This window comes from Maniola hyperantus, chromosome 28 (genome assembly GCF_902806685.2).
Source record: "Maniola hyperantus chromosome 28, iAphHyp1.2, whole genome shotgun sequence".
In the NCBI taxonomy this organism is placed as follows: domain Eukaryota; kingdom Metazoa; phylum Arthropoda; class Insecta; order Lepidoptera; family Nymphalidae; genus Maniola; species Maniola hyperantus.
Window position 1 is genome coordinate 2,081,629 of NC_048563.1, and position 23,103 is coordinate 2,104,731.

Below are 23,103 nucleotides of genomic sequence, written 5' to 3' on the forward strand. Positions count from 1 at the left end.
CTAAATCTCTACAATGCTGAAAATGTCAAATCACGTGACTGGTCACTAAAACTCGTCGACCGCATAGGACGCGCTTTAGAAAGTTGGATGACGTCATGTGCCTACTGAAAAATCTGTTTGGGCGATATGTGTACCAAAAAAAGAATGAAGAAAGAAGAAAATGTGTACCAAAAGCGTTCTTGAGATACATTTCGATGTTCAAAAATCAAGTTTTGGCCTCAAAAACTAAGTAGGTACAAATTAGTGAATTTAATAATACATTTTATTAATAAATAATTTATACTCACAAATAATTAGTCATTATTTTGACTAATTTCTTAAACTGGACACTTTCAAGTAAAGATTTTTATATAAACCTTTGAAGATGATGTGCTAGGGGCTCAATTTTAATGCTATAAGCCTACTTTGTCGTAATTAGTTTACAAATTGCGATAAACCAAATTAAATTTGAATTTCGCGGGTAGACCGTGTCTTCTTACCTTTGTTAGATCATTATACTCACTATGACAGTTACTTACGTTTTTCATTTGTTAACACTTCTAATAGCCGGTTCATGACTGTGATATCTGCAAACAAAATATTGTATTAATTAGGTAAGTAAAATAGAAAAAATAATTTAACTTTGTTTTTTTTTTAATAATTTAGATACCTACTTAAATTATGTTTTTATTTTATTTTGTTCATAACTAGCTCATGCTCGTAACTTCGTCCGCGTGGACTACAAAAATTTCAAACCCCATTTCACCCACTTAGAGGTTGAATTTTCAAAAATCCTTTCTTAGCGGATGCCTACGTCTTAATGGCTACCTGCATGCCGAATTTCAGGCAGGTCCGTCCAGTAGTTCGAGTTTGATCGAACAATCAGTCAGTCATCTTTTCCTTTTATATATTTAGATAAGATTAAAGCTTATGAAAAACCTTCATTCACCATTCATTCATTTCATTTATTCGTTCACAGTATATTTAATCATTCAATCTTCAGTCATCAATTTATTTGTTTAATTGAACTTTAAAGTATTTTTCATTCATTCATTCAATCATTAAATTTTTTTTGAATTTTTATTCATTTGATCTAAAATTTAATACATTCTAAAGAATCCGCGATTTTGGTACTTGTAGATAGAGGTCCTAGATTGCGACAGGTCGAGATGGCAATGAGGGTATGAGGCGGGGGACGCCCCACACACCCGCACATTACCCGCGATATCCCGCACCGGGTAAGCGCGGCGGCTGTGCGGGTGTCCCCACCCCGATTGCCATCTCGACCTGTCACATACTAGAACCTCTATCTACAAGTACCAAAATCGCGGGTTCTTTAAAATGAATTACATTCTAAATTAAGTAAATAAAGTTCATGAAAATTTAATGAATGAATGAAAAATACTGTAACGCACTGTTGATAAGGTATTACTCACTCGAATTTCCTTCCAATAATGTGAAGAATCGCATGAAGAAAGAAATTCCTCTTTTTCCACGACAGCATCGAAGGTATTCATACACTTCCTTATTATCTGAAAAAAAAACCGGCCTCGCGCACTGAGGGTTCCGTACTACAATCATATTTTATCGACATTTTGCACGATGAATCAAAATGCCTAAAAATAAATAAAAATCTGTTTTAGAATCTACAAGTAAAGCCCTTTCATATGATACCCCACTTGGTATAGTTATCTTACTTTGAAAGTTGAAAATACTAATTATTAGTTCATGACCACAATTTTTTTTTTGTGTGATGTAACCACATTCACGGTTTTCAGTTTTTTCCCCGAATGTCTGCTATAAGACCTACCTGCCAAATTTCATGATTCTAGGTGAACGGGAAGTATACCCTGTAGGTTTCTTGACAGACCGACAGACAGACAACAAAGTGATCCTATAAGAGTTCCGTTTTTCCTTTTGAGGTACGGAACCCTAAAAACATTATAGTTTATAAGTCCCGCAAATCGCTAATGCGCGTAGCCGCCATATTAGTGACGTCAGCACTAGACTGAAGTTTCGAGCTGATGGTATATTTCTCGCGGTTTTCCCAAGGTGCTGGAATGGTGACCTCGCACCGGAAGACGCAGCCTTGGAAGACCCCCCACTAGGTGGACGGACGACATGAGACGAGTCGCAGGGAGCCGCTGGATGGCGGCGGCGCAAGACCGTCGCGTGTGCAAGTCCCTACAAGAGACCTATGTCCAGCAGTGGACGTCTATTGGTTGATGATGATGATGATGGTATATTTCTCGTAGGTATTTAATCTATGTTTTCAACTTACTGTGTAGACCAGTCACTCTCTTACAATACGCGACCGCCATATTTTCGTCTGTAAAATAAAATACACTGTTTTAGTTATGTATCTACTAGCTGATGCCCGTGACTTCGTCTGCGTGGATTTACATTTTCAAAATCTCACGGGAACTCATATAGGTATGAGTGACAGAGACAACGCTCTACAAAGCCGAAATGTCATTCTAAAGGCCGAGGTAGGTACAGTGCGACTAGGGTTGCCAGGCGTCCAGATAAAGCCGGACATAGGTAGGCTTTTTGATTGCGTGTCCGGCCAAAATAAACAGTGTCCGGCAAGTCCGGCAAAAGCCGGACAAGCCGGACACCGTTTATTTTGCTAAATTGCGAAAATAACCGTTTGCGAAATGTAAAAAGCCTAACAAAAGTTAGGCTTTTTACATTTCGCAAACGAGCGTGGCCGAGCGCAGGCGAGTCGACCGTCGGTCGCTCCCGGCGGCACTGCTGCCTGACAACAAGATTTATGACCTACCTATTAATACTAAGACACAAAATCCTCAATAATGTAGGGTGTCCGGCCTTTCTACTCAAATGTCCGGCCAAACTGGCTGGTCTGTCCGGCTATTCGGTTTGGCGATCTGGCAACCCTAAGTGCGACAAGGCTATCTTAGCGCGTGGCGAAAATCGGAACTAATGTTGCCGTCAAGTGTCCCCTTTTTTTTTTGTTTGAATACTCGTGGTTTTTGGTGGAATGCCTATTGGAAGTCTTGAGTAGGAAGTATTATCTGTAATCTTATTGATGTTTGTATTTTAATTTTGTCACATATGTTTGTAAATGTTGTATTAACTTATAATTGGCGACTACATTCAGTAAGTAATATTTTCAGAATTAAGTTTTTTTTTTTTAAATGTATGTAATGTAAAGTAGCCGTTAGTTAATTTAATAAATAAAAAATACACTAAGCCTCTGTTCTCCAACAGCGCCCCCCTGACAATGTTATTCAAGTGCCAAGAGAGTCTTGTCGCACTATGCGTTACTTTTTGCCGCGTATTGTAAATAATTTATAATAGGTAGGTACCTACTAATTAATATTCATATATAATAAAATTAATATTTGTGCAGGTGTTACTGTTATTATATTAAGCTACGTATTTAAAACAAATAAATATAGTTACCATCGAATCCAGTTAGTTGATATAACACTTCCCTTATTTCATTTTGATCTGAAAAAAAGTTCAAATTAAAAAAAAACCTACTTATTAATGCGTGGAAAAAAGCATCTGGCACAACGAGCAGTCGAAGTGCACCAGACACCCAAGTGGGGAGGGTGGAATTGTTTGCGGTGGTGTGCGGTGCGGTTGTAGACAAATATGGGTGGAATGAGATCAAACAACTCTTCAGAGCACTAAGTACCCATTATAGAGGCGATGACACGCTTGCCTTTTGCCAATCCGCAGTTGATCAGCATGGTGGCTTACGGCCTAAAGCTTTCTCGACGACGACGAGACGAGAGCCGTGCTCAGTAGTGGACCGGCGATGATGATGATGATGAATTTCTTCGACATTCCGAACCAGTGGTAAATTAAACTACTTAGTTGACGATTCAAAAGCACTTGTAAAAGTGTACTTGAATAAAAATATTATATTATATTCTATTCTATTCTATATAATAATTTATTATTTACCCGTCATATTGAGAACGTCTTGCATCATCGATGATATAGGTGCAAATTTCTGGCCTGAAAGCAAAATTAAAAAATTATGTTTTAGAAAAAAGTAGATTATACAACAAGAGCATAAGACAAGACCCTTTAACCAAGACGTTTATCTACCCGAGCCGAAGGCGAGAGATTTAAATCAAGGATAAAATGGGTTTTATGACCGAGTTATTTTCTCTGCTTTTCACTTCGATTGCGAGGGAAGAAACAGTAATTGGGTATTTTCCTACTTTTGAATTTGATAAATATTATTACTTTATTAGAAACTAGGATAAAAATAATGTCGTACGCTGAAAAAATATTAAAATCCAACTAAAATTTACAAAGTTCCAGGCATTTTAATTTTCGAGTGAGAGCTGGGTCTTCTATCCCTTTCTCGCAAAACGAAAATTTGTATGAAACCGCACGAAGCTACTATGGCATAAGTAAGGCGTGACGTCAAAATACTATATCGCTATCTCTGTCTAATCAGAAATATTTAAATGCTTATAACTTTTTTGTTATTTGATCGATTTAATTAGTTTTTCAGTTTACGTCATTATTTAAATTAAATTAGAGTCAAATACCCAATTTACGCAACGCACAACAGACGGAAACGTTTATGTGCGGAAACCAGCCCAGAGTGAAGAAGACCCAATTTACGCGACCGCCACCTGTAGGTGAGCTCACTCTCGTCATTGCGTATGCTCTAGCCAAACATCGATAAATCACCCACTGCGCAGGTACAAGGTCAGAGCCTTTTAACGTGACGTTTTGTCGGTCTCTGTCGTTGAGACCGACAAAACGTCACATAGGTATGAGTGACAGAGACAACGCTCTACAAAGTCGAAATCACATTCTAAAGGTGTACGATACGTACATTATTTTCTGCCGCGTAGGTACTATAGAAGTAACTTACGATACATTACAGGCGAGTTATCTTTCTTTCTCGGTTCTAATTCTCCATCTTCTTGACTTTCATCACTTTCATCACTTTCTCCACTTTCGTCTTCATTGCCTTCATCACTTTCCTCAGAAGACCATTCATCTCTTTCTTCTTCATAATGATTATTTTTGTATTTTCCTTCTTGGTGAGAATATGCTGATGCTTTCTTTTCATAAGATGTTCTGTCGGCTTCAGTTTTGAATGCATTGCTATTTTTGTCTTCTTTTGCGCTGGATAGAGAAGATTTAGATTTAAGTCAATGAATTGTATAAATTATGTATTAAACCATGTCTCATTAACATCGAAATGACGTCATTTTGACGTCAGCCGAAATAAAAATAAACCATCGGCTCAAAACTTCAGCCTAGTGCTGATGACACCAAAATGGGGCCACGCTCGTTAGCAATTTGCGGGGCTTATACTATCCGAGATATATGGTCACTAACTATGGGCCTCTTAGGAAAGCTCAGAGTCACTCAGCGGGCGATGGAGAGAGCTATGTGCGGAGTTTCTCTACGTGATCAAATCAGACATGAGGAGATCCGTAGGAGAACTAGAGTAACCGACATAGCTCAACGGGTTGTGAAACTGAAGTGGCAATGGGCAGGGCACATAGTTCGTAAAACCGATAGACGTTGTGGTCCCAAGGTGCTGGAATGGCGACCTCGCACCAGAAGTCGCAGTGTTGAAAGACCCCCACTAGGTGGACGGACGACATCAGACGCGTCGCAAGCAGCCGCTGGATTCAGGCGGCGCAAGACCGTCAATACAAGAGACCTGTGTCCAGCTGTGGACGTCTATCACTTGATGGCAACTTTTTTTCAGATACCAGTTAGCTCTTGACTGCAATCTCACCTGGTGGTAAGTGATGATGCAGTCTAAGATGGTAGCGGGCTAAGCTGGAAAGGGTATGGCAGTTTTTATTAAACCCATACCCCTTTTGTTTCTACACGGCATCGTACCGAAATGCTAAATCGCTTGGCGGCACGGCTTTGCCGGTAGGGTGGTAACAAGCCACGGCTGAAGCCTTCCATCAAACCAGACCAGAAATTTAGAAATTATAAAATTCCAAACACCTACCAGGAATCGAACCCGGGGCCTCCCACTAATAAGACCACAGCGCTTACCACTGCGCCAGGGAGGTCAACTTTACCTGTAACTGCGTGCAAAGCTACTGGATTGCTTTTGCTGTTGACTGGAACTCGAATGGTATGCGGCCTGCTTCTGTTCTTGTTCGTATTTCGTGCTTTTCTCGGCATTTTCACGTTTATCTGAGAAAATTATGATTTTTTAATTTTATTAAGGCAGTGGTCCGACCGCTGACGATGAACGCGAAGTTGGCAATTAGCGTAAAGCGAAACGAGTAGAACTACAAACTTTAAACGAGTTGGCAATCAGCGGAACGCGAGTGTGTAGTTTCGACAGTTTTGTCGCCGGGCTAAATATAAGCAAGTGTGCAAGTGCGACGAGCGATTACTCGCGCCATTCGCCCGCGGTCGCTCAGTCCTGTGCAAACCTGTTCGCACTTTGCACGTGTTCAAGCGAGCGAGCATCGCTGAACGAATATCGCTGAGCGAGTTGATTTTTGAAAGCTCGTCGACAAAACAAGTAAATCGAGTCGTCGCTGGCAGTGTGAACTGTCAGAGAGCAACTGTTGATATGTGCATCTCTTTCGTTTACACGGAATCTTCATTTATTGTGCCTTTCTTGAGAGAGAAAATTGTCGTTACTCGTTTTCTCGCCGGCGGTCGGACCACTGCCTTTACATTAGTATAAAGGAAAAGGTGACGCTGACTGGCTGACTGATCTATCAACGCTCGGCTCACATTACTTGGCATGCAGATATCTATTATGACGTAGACATCCGCTAGGATTTTTGAAAATTCAATCCCTAACGGTGGTTACGTTGCCTACGTCATAATAGCTATCTGCATGCCAAATTTCAGCCCGATCCGTCCAGTAGTTTGAGCTGTGCGTTTATAGATCAGTCAGATCAGATGAAAGTTTGGGGCTGTAAATAATAGCTTAGTAAAATTTAAATTAGCGGTAATACACAGTAGTTAGATGTTGTCCTCATATTCGGAGGGTCGGAGGTTCGATCCCGGGCACGCATCTCCAACTTTTCTGAGTTACATGCGTTATAAGCAATTAAATATCACTTGCTTTATCGGTGATGGGAAACATCATGAGGAAACCTGCATGCTTAAGAGTTCTTCATAATGTTCTCAAAGATCTAAAGATCTGTGAAGTCTGCCAATCCGCACTTGGCCAGCGTGGTAGACTATGGCCAAACCTTTGGCTTGATAATGATGATGATCTAACATACTTACGAGGTTCTGGGGCTGCAGACGTCGTGTAGACCTAAAATTGAAAAATTCACAATACATCCATAGTTTTTTTTTTTAATAGATATAGCGAGCAAACGCAGGCAAAGCAGGCGGGTCACCTGATGTTAAGTGATTACCGCCGCCCATGAACATTTGCAGCACCAGAGGAGCCGCCGATGCGTTGCCGGCCTTTTAGGAATTTGATAGCCCCTTGAATAACCCCATGTTATAATCTAGTGGGAACACCGCCGATGGGAGTTGGTTCCACAGTTTGCACGTGCGTGGAAAGAAGGATCTGGCACAGCGGACGGTCGAAGTGCACCAGACACGCAGATGGTGAGGGTGAAATTCCTTACGGTGCACGGTGGCGCGCGGTGCGGTTGTAGAAAAAAGAGGGTGGAATGAGGTCAAAAAGCTCTTCAGAGCACTCCCCATACGATACGAGACGATCGACGAGACGATTGACGAGAGATACGAGAGTTACGATAGTATTTATTTATTCAGATACAAGCTAGCCCTGGACTGCAATCTCACCTGTAAAAGTGGTAAGTGATGATGCAATCTAAGATGGATGCGGGCTAAAATCCCAAACCCCTGCCGGGAATCAAACCCGGGGCCTCAGAGGCATCTCTAGCCATTGTGGCGCCCGTGTGCAACCAGTACCCTGGCGCCCTCTAGTCTAGTAGGAGCAGGGTCAAAATGGAATACTAACAGTTATATTTTCAAACGGAAATTCGGATGCAAATGGTGCCATTTTAAATGATGACGGCGTCGGCCATAACACGAGCGCAGGGTCTTTGAGAGCGCCGGCATCGACGCATCTTTGGAGGTGTCGCATTAGAGATGTCGCTTAGATCCGGCGCCCGTGTGCGCCGCACACCCTGCACCATAGGTAAAGACGCCTCTGCGGGGCCTCCTACTAGCAAGACCACTGCGCCAGGGAGATCGTCAAGTAGTAAGTATATACTAATGTACTGTACTACATTCAAACTATGTGCCTACTAATTAATACAAGGTGCAACCAGAACTCTGGCAAAAATGAAGACAGGTGATAGTAATGTAGGGCGATTGTCTAAAACCTGCATCAATCATTATTACAATCTCAATTGTTCTGATTGGCCGAATTTGTGCGATTCTTGTTGCAACAATGCATTGTGGCCAATAGTGAGCGAGCATTAACCAATCAGAAATGATTGCGATCGTGACATTGTAGCTGTCAAACAACCGCGGTAGGGCCACGGATATGATACCACAAAAAAAAAACGCGAAAAAAATATGAAAAATTCTATAATTTTGTAAAAGTTTACAATATATTGCAAATAGAACATCTGACCGACGCTAGAGATCAACGAATGTTGCATAAGTAGGCCACTCGGAGTCAATGCCGCGTCGTAGACGGGGCATTGACTCCATTAGTGTCCATCCTCCATTATTGTGTCATCTCCAAGTAATTTTGTAAAGTGGTGATAATAAAAAGAATACCCGGCTGAGTTTGTTGTGGGCTCTTCTCAGACCTGGGCGCGTTTGGAACCCTCGTAGCTTCTGTTTTAAGTTTGCCTAAAAATTATTACCACTTACAAATCATCATCTTACAAATGCAAACCGACTATCAAAAAGTGCCTACACCATGTACCACCTATATACCTCGAATAAACATTATTCTATTCTTTTCTAAAAAGCGTAATTTTTTACCTACTTTGAATAAACGTTTTGACTTTGATTACTCCATTGTGGAGTTTTTCCTTACGCGTTCACAAACTAGCCATCTATTAACAATTGCAAAACAATAAATTAAGAGATACTCACGTGCAATAACCCCACAAATAAAATTAATAAATATAAATTCATTTATAAATTAAACTATGATTATGTACGTGGCCAGACTCGAGTCCTTTTACCACTAAATTAAATGTGCGCACTTTCCATGTATAATTAAGTATATTATTTACTTCTTTGTTTCAAATTTCGAACAGCTGTACAAATATCTAAACGTGTGCCTTTTAAAACATACCTATAGGCCTATATTTAAAAAACCAGTCAAGTGCGAGTCCGACTCGCACTTAGCCGGTTTTTTTTAAATGTTTGCAACGGCAACCGCTTAGATATTCAATTTGACATCCCCTGTACCTTGGCGCTTCTCTAATGAGCTTGTGATTAGTACTCAAAGGACTAGGCGCGATTGCATGATTAAATATTTGTATGGCGCGGAAACAAATATTATTTTGTGTGCAATTTTGGTGAGATTTTCATTATGCATTGGATGTTTCGGTAGGTACTAGGTACTATTTACATCGATTTTTTCCCCATCGAGTCACACTGTTACTAAATGCAAATTTTTATCAATTCGAATTCCCAACGAGTGACATTTTACTGTGGGTGTGACTCGATGGGAAAAAATTAAGAGATAGGTAGGTACTCACGTGCAGTAATCCCACAAATAAAATTAATAAATGTAAATTCATTTACAATAATTTAAACTATGATTATGTACGTGGCCAGACTCGAGTCCTTTTACCACTAAATTAAATGTGCGCAGTTTCCATGTATAATTAAATATATTATTTTTACTTCTGTTTCAAGTTACAGCTGTACAAATATCCAAACGTGTGCCTTTTGAAACATATACTTACCTATAACAGCTATTTGTTATCTCGTTTCGGTCCTGGGTTCGATTTCTGGGCCGGACCAAAGTAAAGTTAGGAAGTCGACGGTGTATCACCCCCTGCCTCATTTATAAATGTGAAAGTGTGTTTGTTTGTTGGTTTGTCCTTCAATCACGTCGTAACGCTGCAACGTATTGACGTGATTTTTTGCATGGGTATAGGATAAAGACCTGGAGAGTGACATAGGCTACTTTTTATCCCGGCAAATCAAATAGTTCCTACTGGATTTTTAAAAACCTAATTCCACGCAGTAATTCAGCAGTAGCAGACGCAAGTCGCGGGCATCAGCTAGTAGACAATAATATTAGGTTAAAACGTCTCACGTCATCAGTCGTTTATTTTTTAAATTAATCATCATCATACATATAACAGCAATGTCGTATTGTAGTCGAATAGACTAAAAACGGAACGACGTGATAATTTGCATGGGTATAGTTTAAGACCTGGAAAGGGACAAACACTGCTTTTTAACACGGAAAATCAAAGAGTTCCCACGGGATTTTTAAAAACCTAAACCATGCATTTAATATCGACAACATTTTACCTAAGTAAAAATATACCTACCATCAGCTCGAAACTTCAGTCTGGTGCTGACGTCACTAAAATGGCGGCCACACGCATTAGCAATTTGTGGGACTTATACTTAACTAGATAATGCCCGCGACTTCGTCCGCGTGGATTAAGTTTTTAAAAATCCCGTGGGAACTCCTGGATTTTCGGGGATCAAAAGTAGCCTATGTCCTTCCCCGGGATGCAAGCTATCTCTGTACCAAATTTCATCCAAATCAGTGAAACGGATGAGCCGTGAAAAGCTAGCAGACAGACAGACAAACACACTTTCGCATTTATAATATTAGTATGGATTACGTAGGTAAATGCCGTAACATTTGTGCAAATAAGTACTACCAATATTAATATACCCGGTTCGATTTAAGCGATAAGTACTTCCCGAAGTTCGTATCACGCGAACATTAAAAGATCTCACTCGCCATATTTGTCAACTGTCATGTCAAAGCCTCAATAGCTCAACGGTTAGAGGTGCGGGCCAAAGACTACAAATAGTATTACTTGGTGCGGACTAAAATCCGAAAGGCCGCCGGTTCAAACCCCGCCCGTTGCATCATTGTCGTACCTACTCCTAGCACAAGCTTTACGCTTAATTGGAGGGGAAATGGGAAGGTTAGTCAAGGGCATGGCTAATATTCTTTAAAAAAAAACCGGCCAAGTGCGAGTCAGGCTCGCGCAATGAGGGTTCCGTACTACAGTCGTATTTTACGACATTTTGCAGGATAATTCAAAAACTATGACGCATAAAAATAAATAAAAATCTGTTTTAGAATGTACAGGTGAAGACCTTTTATGTGATACCCCCACTTGATATAGTTATCTTACTTAGAAAATTGAAAATACTAATGATTAGTTAATGACCATAATGTAATTTTTTTGTGTGATGTAACCACAAATTCACGGTTTTCAGATTTTTCCCCGAATATCAGCTATAAGACCTATTTGCCAAATTTCATGATTCTAGGTCAACGGGAAGTACCCTGTAGGTTTCTTGACAGACCGACAGACAGACAGACACAGACAACAAAGTGATCCTATAAGGGTTCCGTTTTTCCTTTTGAGGTACGGAACCCTAAAAACAGAGTAAAAGTGGACAGGGAAGCACTTATCTCTATGAGAGATCTCTACCAGTGACCCTTGGCAGTGCAAAAGGTTGTAAAAGTCCCGCAAATTGCTATTGCGCTGGAACCATGTCTCAGTAAGATCGAAATGACGTCATTTTGACGTATATTTAAGTAAAAATCACGTAAAAATATACCATCAGCTCGAAACTTCAGTCTAGTGCTGACGTTACTAAAATGGCGGCCACGCACATTAGCAATTTGCGGGATTTAAAAGGGTACAACAAAGATAGAAAATTATTCATGAAAAGAACATAATAGATTTTTGTAAGTAATAAAAAACAAATGACAGTTTAAAATAATTTATTGAGTACTTTAAATCCTTTGGTACAACTAATTTCTATACACGTAATCTATAACACATTCTAGAATTATAGACAGATAAAAACACGGAAAAAAACACATTCAAAATGGCGGCGATTCGCTCGAAAACAAACAAGTCTTTTCGAATTAACCACTTCGAAGAAAATACAGTGGAAACTCGATGAACCGGACTAATTATTGTCGATAGGGATTCGGATAATCGAATGTATGAAGAAAGCGGGTTTTGTGCATATTATGTAGTTCACCATAATAGTATTTTCAATTTTCAAAGTAAGATAACTATACCAAGTGTGATATCATATTATGAAAGGGTTTTGCCTGTACATTCTAAAAATTTGAATAGTTTTTGATTTATCGTACAAAATGGCGGAAAAAATGCCCGAGTATGGAACCCTCGGTGCGCGAGTCTGACTCGCACTTGGCCGAACAATTTTCGGTTGCTAGTCCGGATAATCGCGAATCCGTATAACTGAGGGTCGGATAATCGAGTTTCTACTGTAGATTTAATTGAATATATCAATGAAAGGTAAGGTATTAAACAAACGAATCAAATAATAATTTAAAAGAAAAAACTATTTTTTTTAAATAGAGATAGCGAGCAAACGAGCAGGCGGGTCACCTGATGTTAAGTGATTACCGCCGCCCATGAACATTTGCAGCACCAGAGGAACCGCCGATGCGTTGCTGGCCTTTTAGGAATTTATTGGTCCGCCCCTTGAATAACCCCATGTTGTAATCTATCTCTATTAAAAAAAACCTCACAAGCCGTCTCTAAAATTAATAACTATAATTATTATATCAAAAAGCCAATTAAATTAAAAATAAAATTACCTATGAGAATTTGCCGCCATTTTGAATAGAATCTTCGAAATCGCGCGAATCATTCTAGTCCACAGGTAAAATAGACATAAAATGGGTTTATGGTATAATACAGTAAGGGCCAACGCATACAGACGGAATGGAGTGGAGCAGTCTGTTTGATAATAACTTGAACTCGGCTTTATTCGTTTACTGACGCCCACGTGGGATTAGTTTTGAAAAATCCCGTGGGATCTCTTTGATTATCCGGGATAAAAGTATGCTGTCACTCTCTAGGCACTGGTTTATTGATGTAATTACAAATTACATAGAATACGACCACAGGTGACTGCTCCCGCCTGCGCGTCTGATGCCTCGCACGCCCTGATTTAGTGCAGTTGCACTAAACACTCTCCAATTTTTGTTTTAATTTTTTTTAAAGAATATAAGCCACGTTAAATGACTAATATTCCCCTTTCCTCTCCAACTAAGCGTCAAGCTTGTGCTAGGAGTAGGTACGACAATAGTGTAACAGGCGGGGTTTGAACCGTCATACTAAAGACAGAACACGGAGGAGGCCTTAAGGCCAATATATATTTTGATTGTTATCAAGACGGCCTGTCTCGCTTCCACTCTGCCGGTGTGCGTTGCGCCTAAGAAGATTTCTTTATTATAAATACATAACACATAAGGGCGGTATCATACTTACAACACCTGATTCGATTATTTTTATTATTATTACGATTTTCTGCGCAAACGAATTTTGCTGATGCGACTTGTAAAAGTGATATTAGTGAACTCGTAGGAAATATCTGCGCACCTCGCTGGTATGCGCTTCCCCGCAGATCGCCCGTTTCCGTCTATCCAGTACCGGTGCCAACGCGAGCGCGTTGCATGACGTCATTAAAACAGATTCTCAGATATTTCCGACGGGTTATATATGTATAGGTAGATAGATATGCGTTATTAGTATGTTACCGCCGTTTACAGTATACAGTATGATTTATTTATATGCATTATTTATGAAATATTATAGTAATACATAATAATAATAATAATATTGATTTAGGAATTCAACTATGTATACAAATGATAAAATTAATGATGGTGGTCAAAATTCTAACGCGTGTTTTTAGGGTTCCGTAAGCGAAAGGTGCCAACGATAACATATTACTAAGCCTCCGCTATCCGTCTGTCTGTCTGTCTATATCTCATGGTACCGTAATAGGTAAAGAGTTGAAATTTTCAGTGTGCATTTCTGTTGCGGCTATAAAAAGTAAGAAAAACGTTTATTTCTTAAACTGGCTTAAGCTCGCGACTTCGTCCGCGTGGACTACACAAATTTCAAACCCCTATTTCACCCCCTTAGGGGTTGGATCTTGAAAAATCCTTTCTTAGCGGATGTCTACGTCATAATAACTATCAGCATGCCAAATTTCAGGCCGATTCGGCCAGTAGTTTGATATGTGCGTTGATAGATCAGTCAGTCAGTCAGTCACTCTTCCTTTTATATATTTTAAAATTAAATTGTTTTAAATTATTTCTTAAATTAACAACAAATAATAAACATGCAAAATGGCCGCCATGTAAATTAAAGTATATATTATGTAATCTTATACGATGGTACGGAATCCTTCGTACGCGAGTCTGACTTGCACTTGGTCACTTTTTAGGGTTCCGTACCTCAAAAGGAAAAACGGAACCCTTATAGGATCACTTTGTTGTCTGTCTGTCTGTCGGTCTGTCAAGAATCCTACAGGGTACTTCCCGTTGACCTAGAATCATGAAATTTGGCAGGTAGGTAGGTCTTATAGCAGGAAAAATCTGAATAACGTGAACTAACGTTGAAATAACGTTGCATCAAACAAAAAAAAAACAAATTGTGGTCATGAACTAATAATTAGTATTTTCAATTTTCGAAGTAAGATAACTATATCAAATGGGGTATCAAATGAAAGGCCTGTGCATTCTGAAACAGATTTTTATTCATTTTTATGTATCATAGTTTTTGAATTATCGTGCAAAATGTCGAAAAAATACGACTGTAGTACGGAACCCTCATTGCGCGAGCCTGACTCGCACGTGACCGCTCTTTTACATTTGTTTACATAGTTGTATATTTTCAACATAATTTCGAGTTCACGTTTAAAAATAATTAATTATTTATTAATTTAATTTATTGCTATTACCTACTAAATATTAGGAGATATTAATTCCAAAAAAAAAACATATCGAAAAATTAGTAAAATAGGAATAAGTATACGAAAAAAAGGATCGTAAACAATTAAAAACAGTCTCTGCATATTTTTGGTTTGGGATTGAGTTCTTTTTTTTTGGATCACTCATTTGAGATTATTAGATTGAAATCTGTTTCGATAGAAGTTTGACTAAAGTACGCGGCCGAAAGTGATGAACATCGGCCGTTAGAGTGAAGATTGATTGATTGATTGATGAGTTAGGTTATGTTAGGTTAGGTTACGTTACCACTATGGTAGCGTGGCCATTGTCTACCACGCTATTTGGTCATAGCGTGGTAGACTATGGCCAAATATGGTTTTGACCATAGTCTACCACGCTGGCCATGTGCGGATTGGTAGACTTCACACACCTTTGAGAACATTATGGAGAACTCTCAGGCATGCAGGTTTCCTCACGATGTTTTCCTTCACCGTTAAAGCAAGTGATATTTAATTAATTTAAACGCACATAACTCCGAAAAGTTAGAGGTGCGTGCCCGGGATCGAACCCCGACCTCCGATTAGAAGGCGGACGTCCTAACCACTAGGCTATCGCAGCTGATTGTCTGTACATAGATGTACTAATGAAACATCAATAATGAAATCCGAAAACTGTGGATTTTGTGTTTACAAAAAATTTAAAGTGTATTTTCTTGAAGATGGTACGGAACCCTTCGTGTGCGAGTCCGACTCGCACTTGACCGATTTTCTTCTATATGGAAACTTCAATTGAAACAGATTTTGCTAGGTTTACATATATATCTACATTTACCTACAAACCTCCAGTACATTATTTTGTCCTACTCTCACATAGGAAGTATGTTACATGTTAAAAAGAGACAAACTATTGATTGACTTACAGCCGTACTCAGTCGCTTAATCGTTACTTAAGTTTAGTTAAAACGAGACAGCTATATCTCTCACATAAATCAGTCTCGTTTTAACTCAATCTCAAGTAACGATTAGCGACTCTGAGTACGGCTGTTAGTCTTAATTTGATCGTAAAGCGATAATATACCAAAAATTTTCATTTCAAATTTCGCCGCGAAAACGCTACCCCGCCATCTTTTTAGGTTCATGAACTGTGATGACGTCACACCGATTGATAAACAACGACATTTTGTTCATTACAATTTCAATCCATGTGACGTCACAGTCGGACATGGCGGCTACGATAATGCGTGTTGGATATTATTTTGTAGAACAGATTAAAAAATGAAATCTTAATTATATAACTTTACTAGATGATGCCCGCGACTTCGTACGCGTGGATTTAGGTTTTTAAAAATCCCGTGGGAACTCTTTGATTTTCCGGGATAAAGGTAGCGTATGTCCTTCCCCAGGATGTAAGCTATCTCTGTACCAAATTTCGTCAAAATCAGTTGAACGGCTGGGTCGTGAAAGGCTAGCAGACAGACAGACAGACACACTTTCGCATTTATAATATTAGTACTTATGGATAAACTGAAATTAACATTTTGTGATTGCTTATTGCTTAGATTTTTTCTTGCTTGGTGTAAAATACCGCATTACATATTATTAATTTCTGTCCTTAAAATGTGACAATTTACAGGAGGTTTATAGAAGGTTTTAAAATATAACGCAGACAACCGATTTTTCACATTTGGTGTCCGAATTTACGTCGCCTTTGAACGTTTGTGGTAAAGTAATAGAAATGTCCTATTTTCGCCGACTTTTATCAGGCCGACTATGATATCGGTTGTCTGCGATAGGCTTTAGGAATAAAGGTGGTAAATTCTTTGCTTACAGACTAGGATGGAAGAATATCTAGACTAGTTTAAGTTATATGGAATAACATAATGCGTACAAAATGAGTTCTTACGCGCAATTTTAACTTTATGTGTCAACTGTCATGTTAAAAGTGCGATTTTAGTTCCTATTTTAAAGGTTAGCCGTACTTTGATATGACAGTTGACACATATAGTTAAAATGGCGCGTGAGAACTCATTTTGTACGGACTTTACAAATACAATATAGTACGCGTCATCAAAGTTGCAACATAACTGTTGCGTGCGCAAAATAGAAAATTACAGTCGAGGCGCAAATCAAATACCCGAGCCGCAGGCAAGGGTTTTAAGTAACGCCGAGTTTAATTTTCAATACGCATGTCATCATTATCATATAGCGTTTTTCAATACATTTGTAAGTGATAAAAATCTTAGAGAAATCGGTGTATAATCCGCGACAGGTTGAGATGGTAATCGGGGTATGAGGCGGGGGGACGCCCGCACCTCCGCTCGTCACCCGCGCTCGCCCGCACCGGGTTACCGCGAGGGCTGTGCTGGTGTGCGGGGCGTTACCTCCCCAATTGCCATCTCGACCTGTCGCGTACTATACATACATAAAAAAACGAGCCGAATTGAGTACCACCTCCTTTTTGGAAGTAATTTAATAAAATATGATCTCCAGTTGATTGGTTGATGATGATGATGATGATGATCTCCATTATCACCAGGTTTTAATATTTATTAACTTACCTCTATAAAATTTGACAGATTAAAAAAAGGTTACATTACCGCACTTGTGCAATAATAATGTATTAATGTAGTCTCTATAAGTGACCCTTTGTGTGATAATCCATACTAATATTATTATAAATGTGAAAGTGTGTCTGTCTGTCTGTCTGTCTGCTAGCTTTTCACGGCCCAACGGTTTAACCGATTTTGATGAAATTTGGTACAGAGGTAGCTTTCATCCCGGGGAAGGACATATGCCACTTTTTATCCCGGAAAATCAAAGAGTTCCCACGGGATTTTTAAAAAACCTAAATCCACGCGGACGAAGTCGCGGGCATCATCTAGTCACTAATATTTTTATAGCAATTTAACAGCCTATGGTGCTGAAACGTGGACACTAACAAACGGCCTTGTCCACAAACTCAAAGTCGCTCAGCGAGCTATGGAGAGGGCTATGTTAGGAGTTTCCTTGAGGGATAAGATCCGAAATGAGGAGATCCGCAGGAGAACCAAGGTCACTGACATAGCCCAAACTATTATCAAGCTGAAGTGGCAGTGGGCAGGTCATGGCTGTCGTAGAGGCGATGGCCGTTGGAGCCGGAAAGTCCTTGAGTGGAGACCGCGTTTAAGCAAGCGTAGTGTGGGACGCCCTCCAGCACGATGGACCGACGATATAAAGAGGCTGGCGGGAAGTGGCTGGATGAGGAAGGCTGAGGACCGGGTGTGGTGGCGCTCTTTAGGGAAGGCCTATGTCCATTAATGTTTATACAGATATATTTACCTACATAATTTGATATATATATCTAATAGTTATTTATTATTTATACTAGACGTAATTACAATGATATTCAATTCCTAATTGCAACTACTGGATGTAGGTATATTTTTTTGGGGTCCATATTGCTTATTCAATTTTTCCTTAACTGACATAAAAGGTAAATAAATCGCAGAAAATTTCTTGGAGAAAACGCGTAGCGACATGCTTTGAATGGCGTTTTAGAAGTAGAACTAAAGTTCGGTAGACAGACAGACAAAAATTCCAAAAAAAAAAAATGGTTTTTGGGTCTATGTCGATAATAATGTTTCAAAGTTTAAATACTGAATATAATGCCTAGGATTTTCTTTTCTATTAACCTAAATACCCAATTTTACGAAGGTAAAGTATTGTCTAAATTCGAAATTATTTTACGAAATATTTACATATTTTTTTTGATTAAAAAATGTCCTTTTGGCAATTTTTAAATAGGTAAAGTGAATTGAAAATTTTCAAAATCAAAGAATATTATGACACTAAGTACACAATAGCCCAATACTTTCGGCGAGTATCGGCAGTGTAGAATTTGATTTAATTCAACGTTTGCGAATAATTGCGCTAAGATCAAATACAAATACAAATTTCTTTATTGCGAATCTGGGTCAACAGTGGAGATGTTACAAAAACAAAAAGGTACAACCAAATTCTGCCTATTAGCATGCAATATGTTATGATATACCTAACAACGTGCACATAGTTTTGATAAAGTTAGTCACATTAAATACCTAGTCACAAAGAAGAAAAAATAGTATTACAATGTCAAAAATTTAAATAAAAAAATTAAATAATTAAAATAAAACTTTTCTAAAAGGTAACCATTAATCGAGTAATATGTATTTTCTAACAATAGTTTTGTCAATTTTCTCTTAAATAAAGGAAGTTCACTCTTCTCAATTATATATCTGGGCATGTGATTATACAAGAGTGGGCCCGGTGGGGAAAAAACTTTTGGAGAAATGAGCGGTATACCCTACTAGGGATCCTTCAATATTTGTATGAAAATATACAAAAGTCTAATCACACGCGGCTAATCTACGCCACGTGGTCTTGTACACGTTTGCCGAATGCGTTGGGCAATATGTACTAGGCTCTATGTTTTATTTCAACCAATAGGCTACTTGACAATTTTTTTAAGTTGGTCTTAAATGGTTAATATTTGTCCTATTATATCAAAAAAATTAACACTATATTTTTTTGCGCCCTAAAAACCGTAAAACTTTAATTTAAAAAAATATTTTTCTTAGACAGGTGAAAACACTGTCGGCCATGTTTGGCCGATAGATTATCTGTGCTCTGACGTCATGCATTTGTAAACAACAGTATAACCACAGGGTTATACTGTTGTTTACAAATGCATGACGTCAGAGCACAGATAATCTATCGGCCAAACATGGCCGACAGTGTTTTCACCTGTCTAAGAAAAATATTTTTTTAAATTAAAGTTTTACGGTAACCCTGTGGTTATACTGTTGTTTACAAATGCATGACGTCAGAGCACAGATAATCTATCGGCCAAACATGGCCGACAGTGTTTTCACCTGTCTAAGAAAAATATTTTTTTAAATTAAAGTTTTACGGTTTTTAGGGCGCAAAAAAATATAGTGTTAATTTTTTTGATATAATAGGACAAATATTAACCATTTAAGACCAACTTAAAATAATTGTCAAGTAGCCTATTATCAAATTCGTGATAAAAATGCCACCAAGCAATTTAGCCTTTCGGTACGACACCGCGTAGTAACAGATTATGGGTATCGGTTCAATATAACTGACCCTACCAGGTTATCAAGCTATCTTCTTTCATTACGGCATCACTCCTTATCAGGTGAGATCTCAGTCATCGAATGAAAAAAGAATTATCAACAATTTTACAAATTCCACAATTTCACAATCAAAAAGTGTACAATACGCAGCCGAAAGTAATGTACGTCGGCCTTTAGAATGTCGTTTCGGCTTTATAGAGCGTTGTCTCTGTCACTTGTACCCATATGACGTTTTATCAATCTCCACCACCGAGACAGTTCTCTACAAATCTGCTAATATATCCTTCTAAACGTCGATGAACATTACTTTCGGCCGCGTACTGTACTATGAATTGTTTCAATTCACTTTACACTCATCGAAAAAAAAAGTGTACCCCTTTGACTTAAAACAGGCAGTTCTCTTGAACAGTCTTGTTAATTTATAGAGAAAATAAACTTTGGCATTTTTGTTAACATTAATACACGCGAACTTAAAAAGAATAATATAGAATAGAAAGAATAATATAGGGAATGCTGGGTTTATAACAAGTAAACACACTCTACAAAGTGCGACAAGATCTATGAAAACCCACAAAAGTCAGCAAACCGGCCAGAGAGCCTGACATGTGCCGCACGAGAAAATTTCGTCTACGCATTTTCTCGTGTTCATTCATAGAGATAAGACGAGTAAGTGCGTAGACAAAATTTTCTCGTGGGGCGCATGTTAGGCGTGCAGGATTAGAACCGATCGGGTAAAGAGGGCCTTTCACGTACGCCGAATGCGTTGGCCGAGTGCACAGGGCCAACGTGAACCGGGCTCTTATTTTATAACACAGGCAATGTTTCTATGCGTTTCAAATATGAAGAGCATCGGCATATTTGAAATGTTATGAAGTCCTCACATTTAAAGGGCATAGTACTAAACCATTTAAAAAGTAAGTATGTATTATGTACGTATACAAAGTAGAGTTATTATAAAAATATAATATCCGTGGTTTGATTCAATCGAATAAAAATGGAAAAGTGTGCGTTTCCGAACAAGTCTTCTAAATAATTTGCGATTATTTTTAAGGTAATACGAAAAAAGTAGATGTACTTAATATAAATGCAATTTGACAAAGATTTTACATGATAAAAAGTATTTTGAAAAAGATTTTTTATTTTTTAAATATACAGGAGTTTATTATGCCACAGTATTTTAATAATACTGTGACAGTGGCGTGCAGGGCATAGAGGCATAAAAAGACTGCTTACCGAAGTTGAAATGGCTCAATGGTCATTTTTCATCATGACAGCCTCTAAATAGGTAACCTAACTGACTAATGCCTACCCTATCTTGGAACCCTATGCACGCCACTGATGATTATTTTTTTTCAAATCTATTATCTAATATTTTTTCAACTAATTTATAGACAACAAAAAACATCGATTTAATCGACGAAATATCTTTTTTCAGACCCAGTTGTTTAAAATTAGTATTTTTTTCCAAATTAGCTCTAATATCTCAAATCGAAAATGGTTAAATACTATCTAATACATACAGATTATGTAAAAATAAATTAATCAATTATTTTAAAAAAACGTTCTGATTGAAAAAAAAATAGTCTGTCACTATTTTTTAAAACACGTTTTTTTAACTAAGCAGATCCCTAAAGTATTTTTTAATAGTAAATGAAAAAAATTAAAATAAGTTCTTAGTTTTAACATTTAAGCAATTTTCAGGTAATTTTAATAAAAAAAACTATTTTAATTTAATTTTCAATACAACTAAGGTTTTTAAAAAGAGATCTTATAACAATACTCACTCTTGTCACTTCTTTCTTTCTTCTATTAAATTAAAACGTCTCTGTTCTCTTGTTTTTCTTCTCATACCCTTCTTCTCTCTTCTCTTTCATTCTTCTATTATTCTAGAGAGCATATCGGTCACTCGATATATAGAAATATGTATGTCTGTGTATTAATTAGAAGTTGTTTCTTTCCTGCCAGTGAAAGATACGATGGATCGAATCCCTTTGACTGAAGTCTGTAAAGAAAAAAATCTTTGATGCAATAAAATAAATCTTTTTTATTCAAATAAACTTTTACAAGTACTTTCGAATAGTCGGATGCATCTACCACTGGTTCGGAATGCCTTTCCTACCAAGAAGAACCAGCAAGAAACTCGGCGGTTGCTCTTTTCAAATATTTGATATACATACAATTTTATATATCACTAGCTGCCCTGGCGAACTTCGTTCCGCCTAACAGTTGATTCAAATTTTTAAAATTTTTCCCTCCGTAAGAACCATCCCCGTACTTCAAGGAATTTTATAAAAAAAGAATTAGCGAAATCGGTTCAGCTGTTCTCGAGATTTGCGATCAGCAACACATTCAGCGATTCATTTTTATATATAGAGATAGATAGATAGATAGATAGAAAACTGTATTGTACATATTGTACAATGCTCTACAAATACACTATCTCCTTCTAAAGGTCGATGTACATTATTTTATACCGTGTACTGTATTTCTTTATCACCCATATTATAAATGCGAAAGTGTATTTGTTTGTTGGTTTGTCCTTCAATCACGTCGCAACGGAGCAACGGATCGACGTGATTTTTTGCAAGACCTGGAGAGTGACATAGGCACTTTTTATCCCGGAAAACCAAAGAGGTACCCACGGGATATTTAAAAACCTAAATCCACGCGGACAAAGTCGCGGGCATCAGCTGCAGCAGCATCAGCAATATTAATATGGATTAGTCTCACCTTTTTTTTGGATCCGTTCAAATAATCCTTATACATTTCGGAGCGTAGATATCTTGAATAGCTATCCGATTTCATCAGATGGTATACGTGCGCCTGAAATTATTATTTTATTAATCATTATTATTTTAGGCGTTAGGTTCCTTGTATAGTTGTTGATGATGATGATGATGATGATAAAGATAATACCTGCGCTTGATCGAAACAATATCTATCAGCCGTCCCAGATTCCACCTTCACTCGAGTTAGTTCCCTGGAACAAAAATAGTATATTTCATTACAAGTGTGGAAAGGCTGCCATTGCAAAGAGTTCCGACAAATGTCTACCCGAGCCGAGGCTCTGAAATATGAAGTCTAGACGATTCGCGCAGCTGAAGCTAATTGGCACCGACCCCAAAAAATATTATTATGG

General features: G+C 38.2%; 1 protein-coding gene across 2 annotated transcripts in view; it reads right to left on the bottom strand.

The window, feature by feature from the left end:
• Positions 1-4,965: 4,965 nt before the first annotated feature.
• Positions 4,966-23,103, bottom strand: part of LOC117995091 (regulator of G-protein signaling 7-like) — a 30,540-nt gene continuing 12,402 nt past the window's right edge. Inside the window, exons 13-17 of one of the 2 annotated variants that reach the window (XR_011238382.1) lie at positions 22,881-22,944; positions 22,695-22,787; positions 21,749-21,966; positions 6,027-6,144; positions 4,966-5,103 (exon numbers count right to left, since the gene is read on the bottom strand). Coding sequence is in view for 1 of the 2 variants with exons in the window: in XM_034983090.2 (XP_034838981.1) it covers positions 21,901-21,966; positions 22,695-22,787; positions 22,881-22,944 (223 nt within the window). In the remaining variant the exon portion in view is untranslated. Of the gene's footprint in view, positions 5,104-6,026; positions 6,145-19,879; positions 21,967-22,694; positions 22,788-22,880; positions 22,945-23,103 lie in introns of those variants that run through there. The other variant, XM_034983090.2, reaches the window with a different exon arrangement.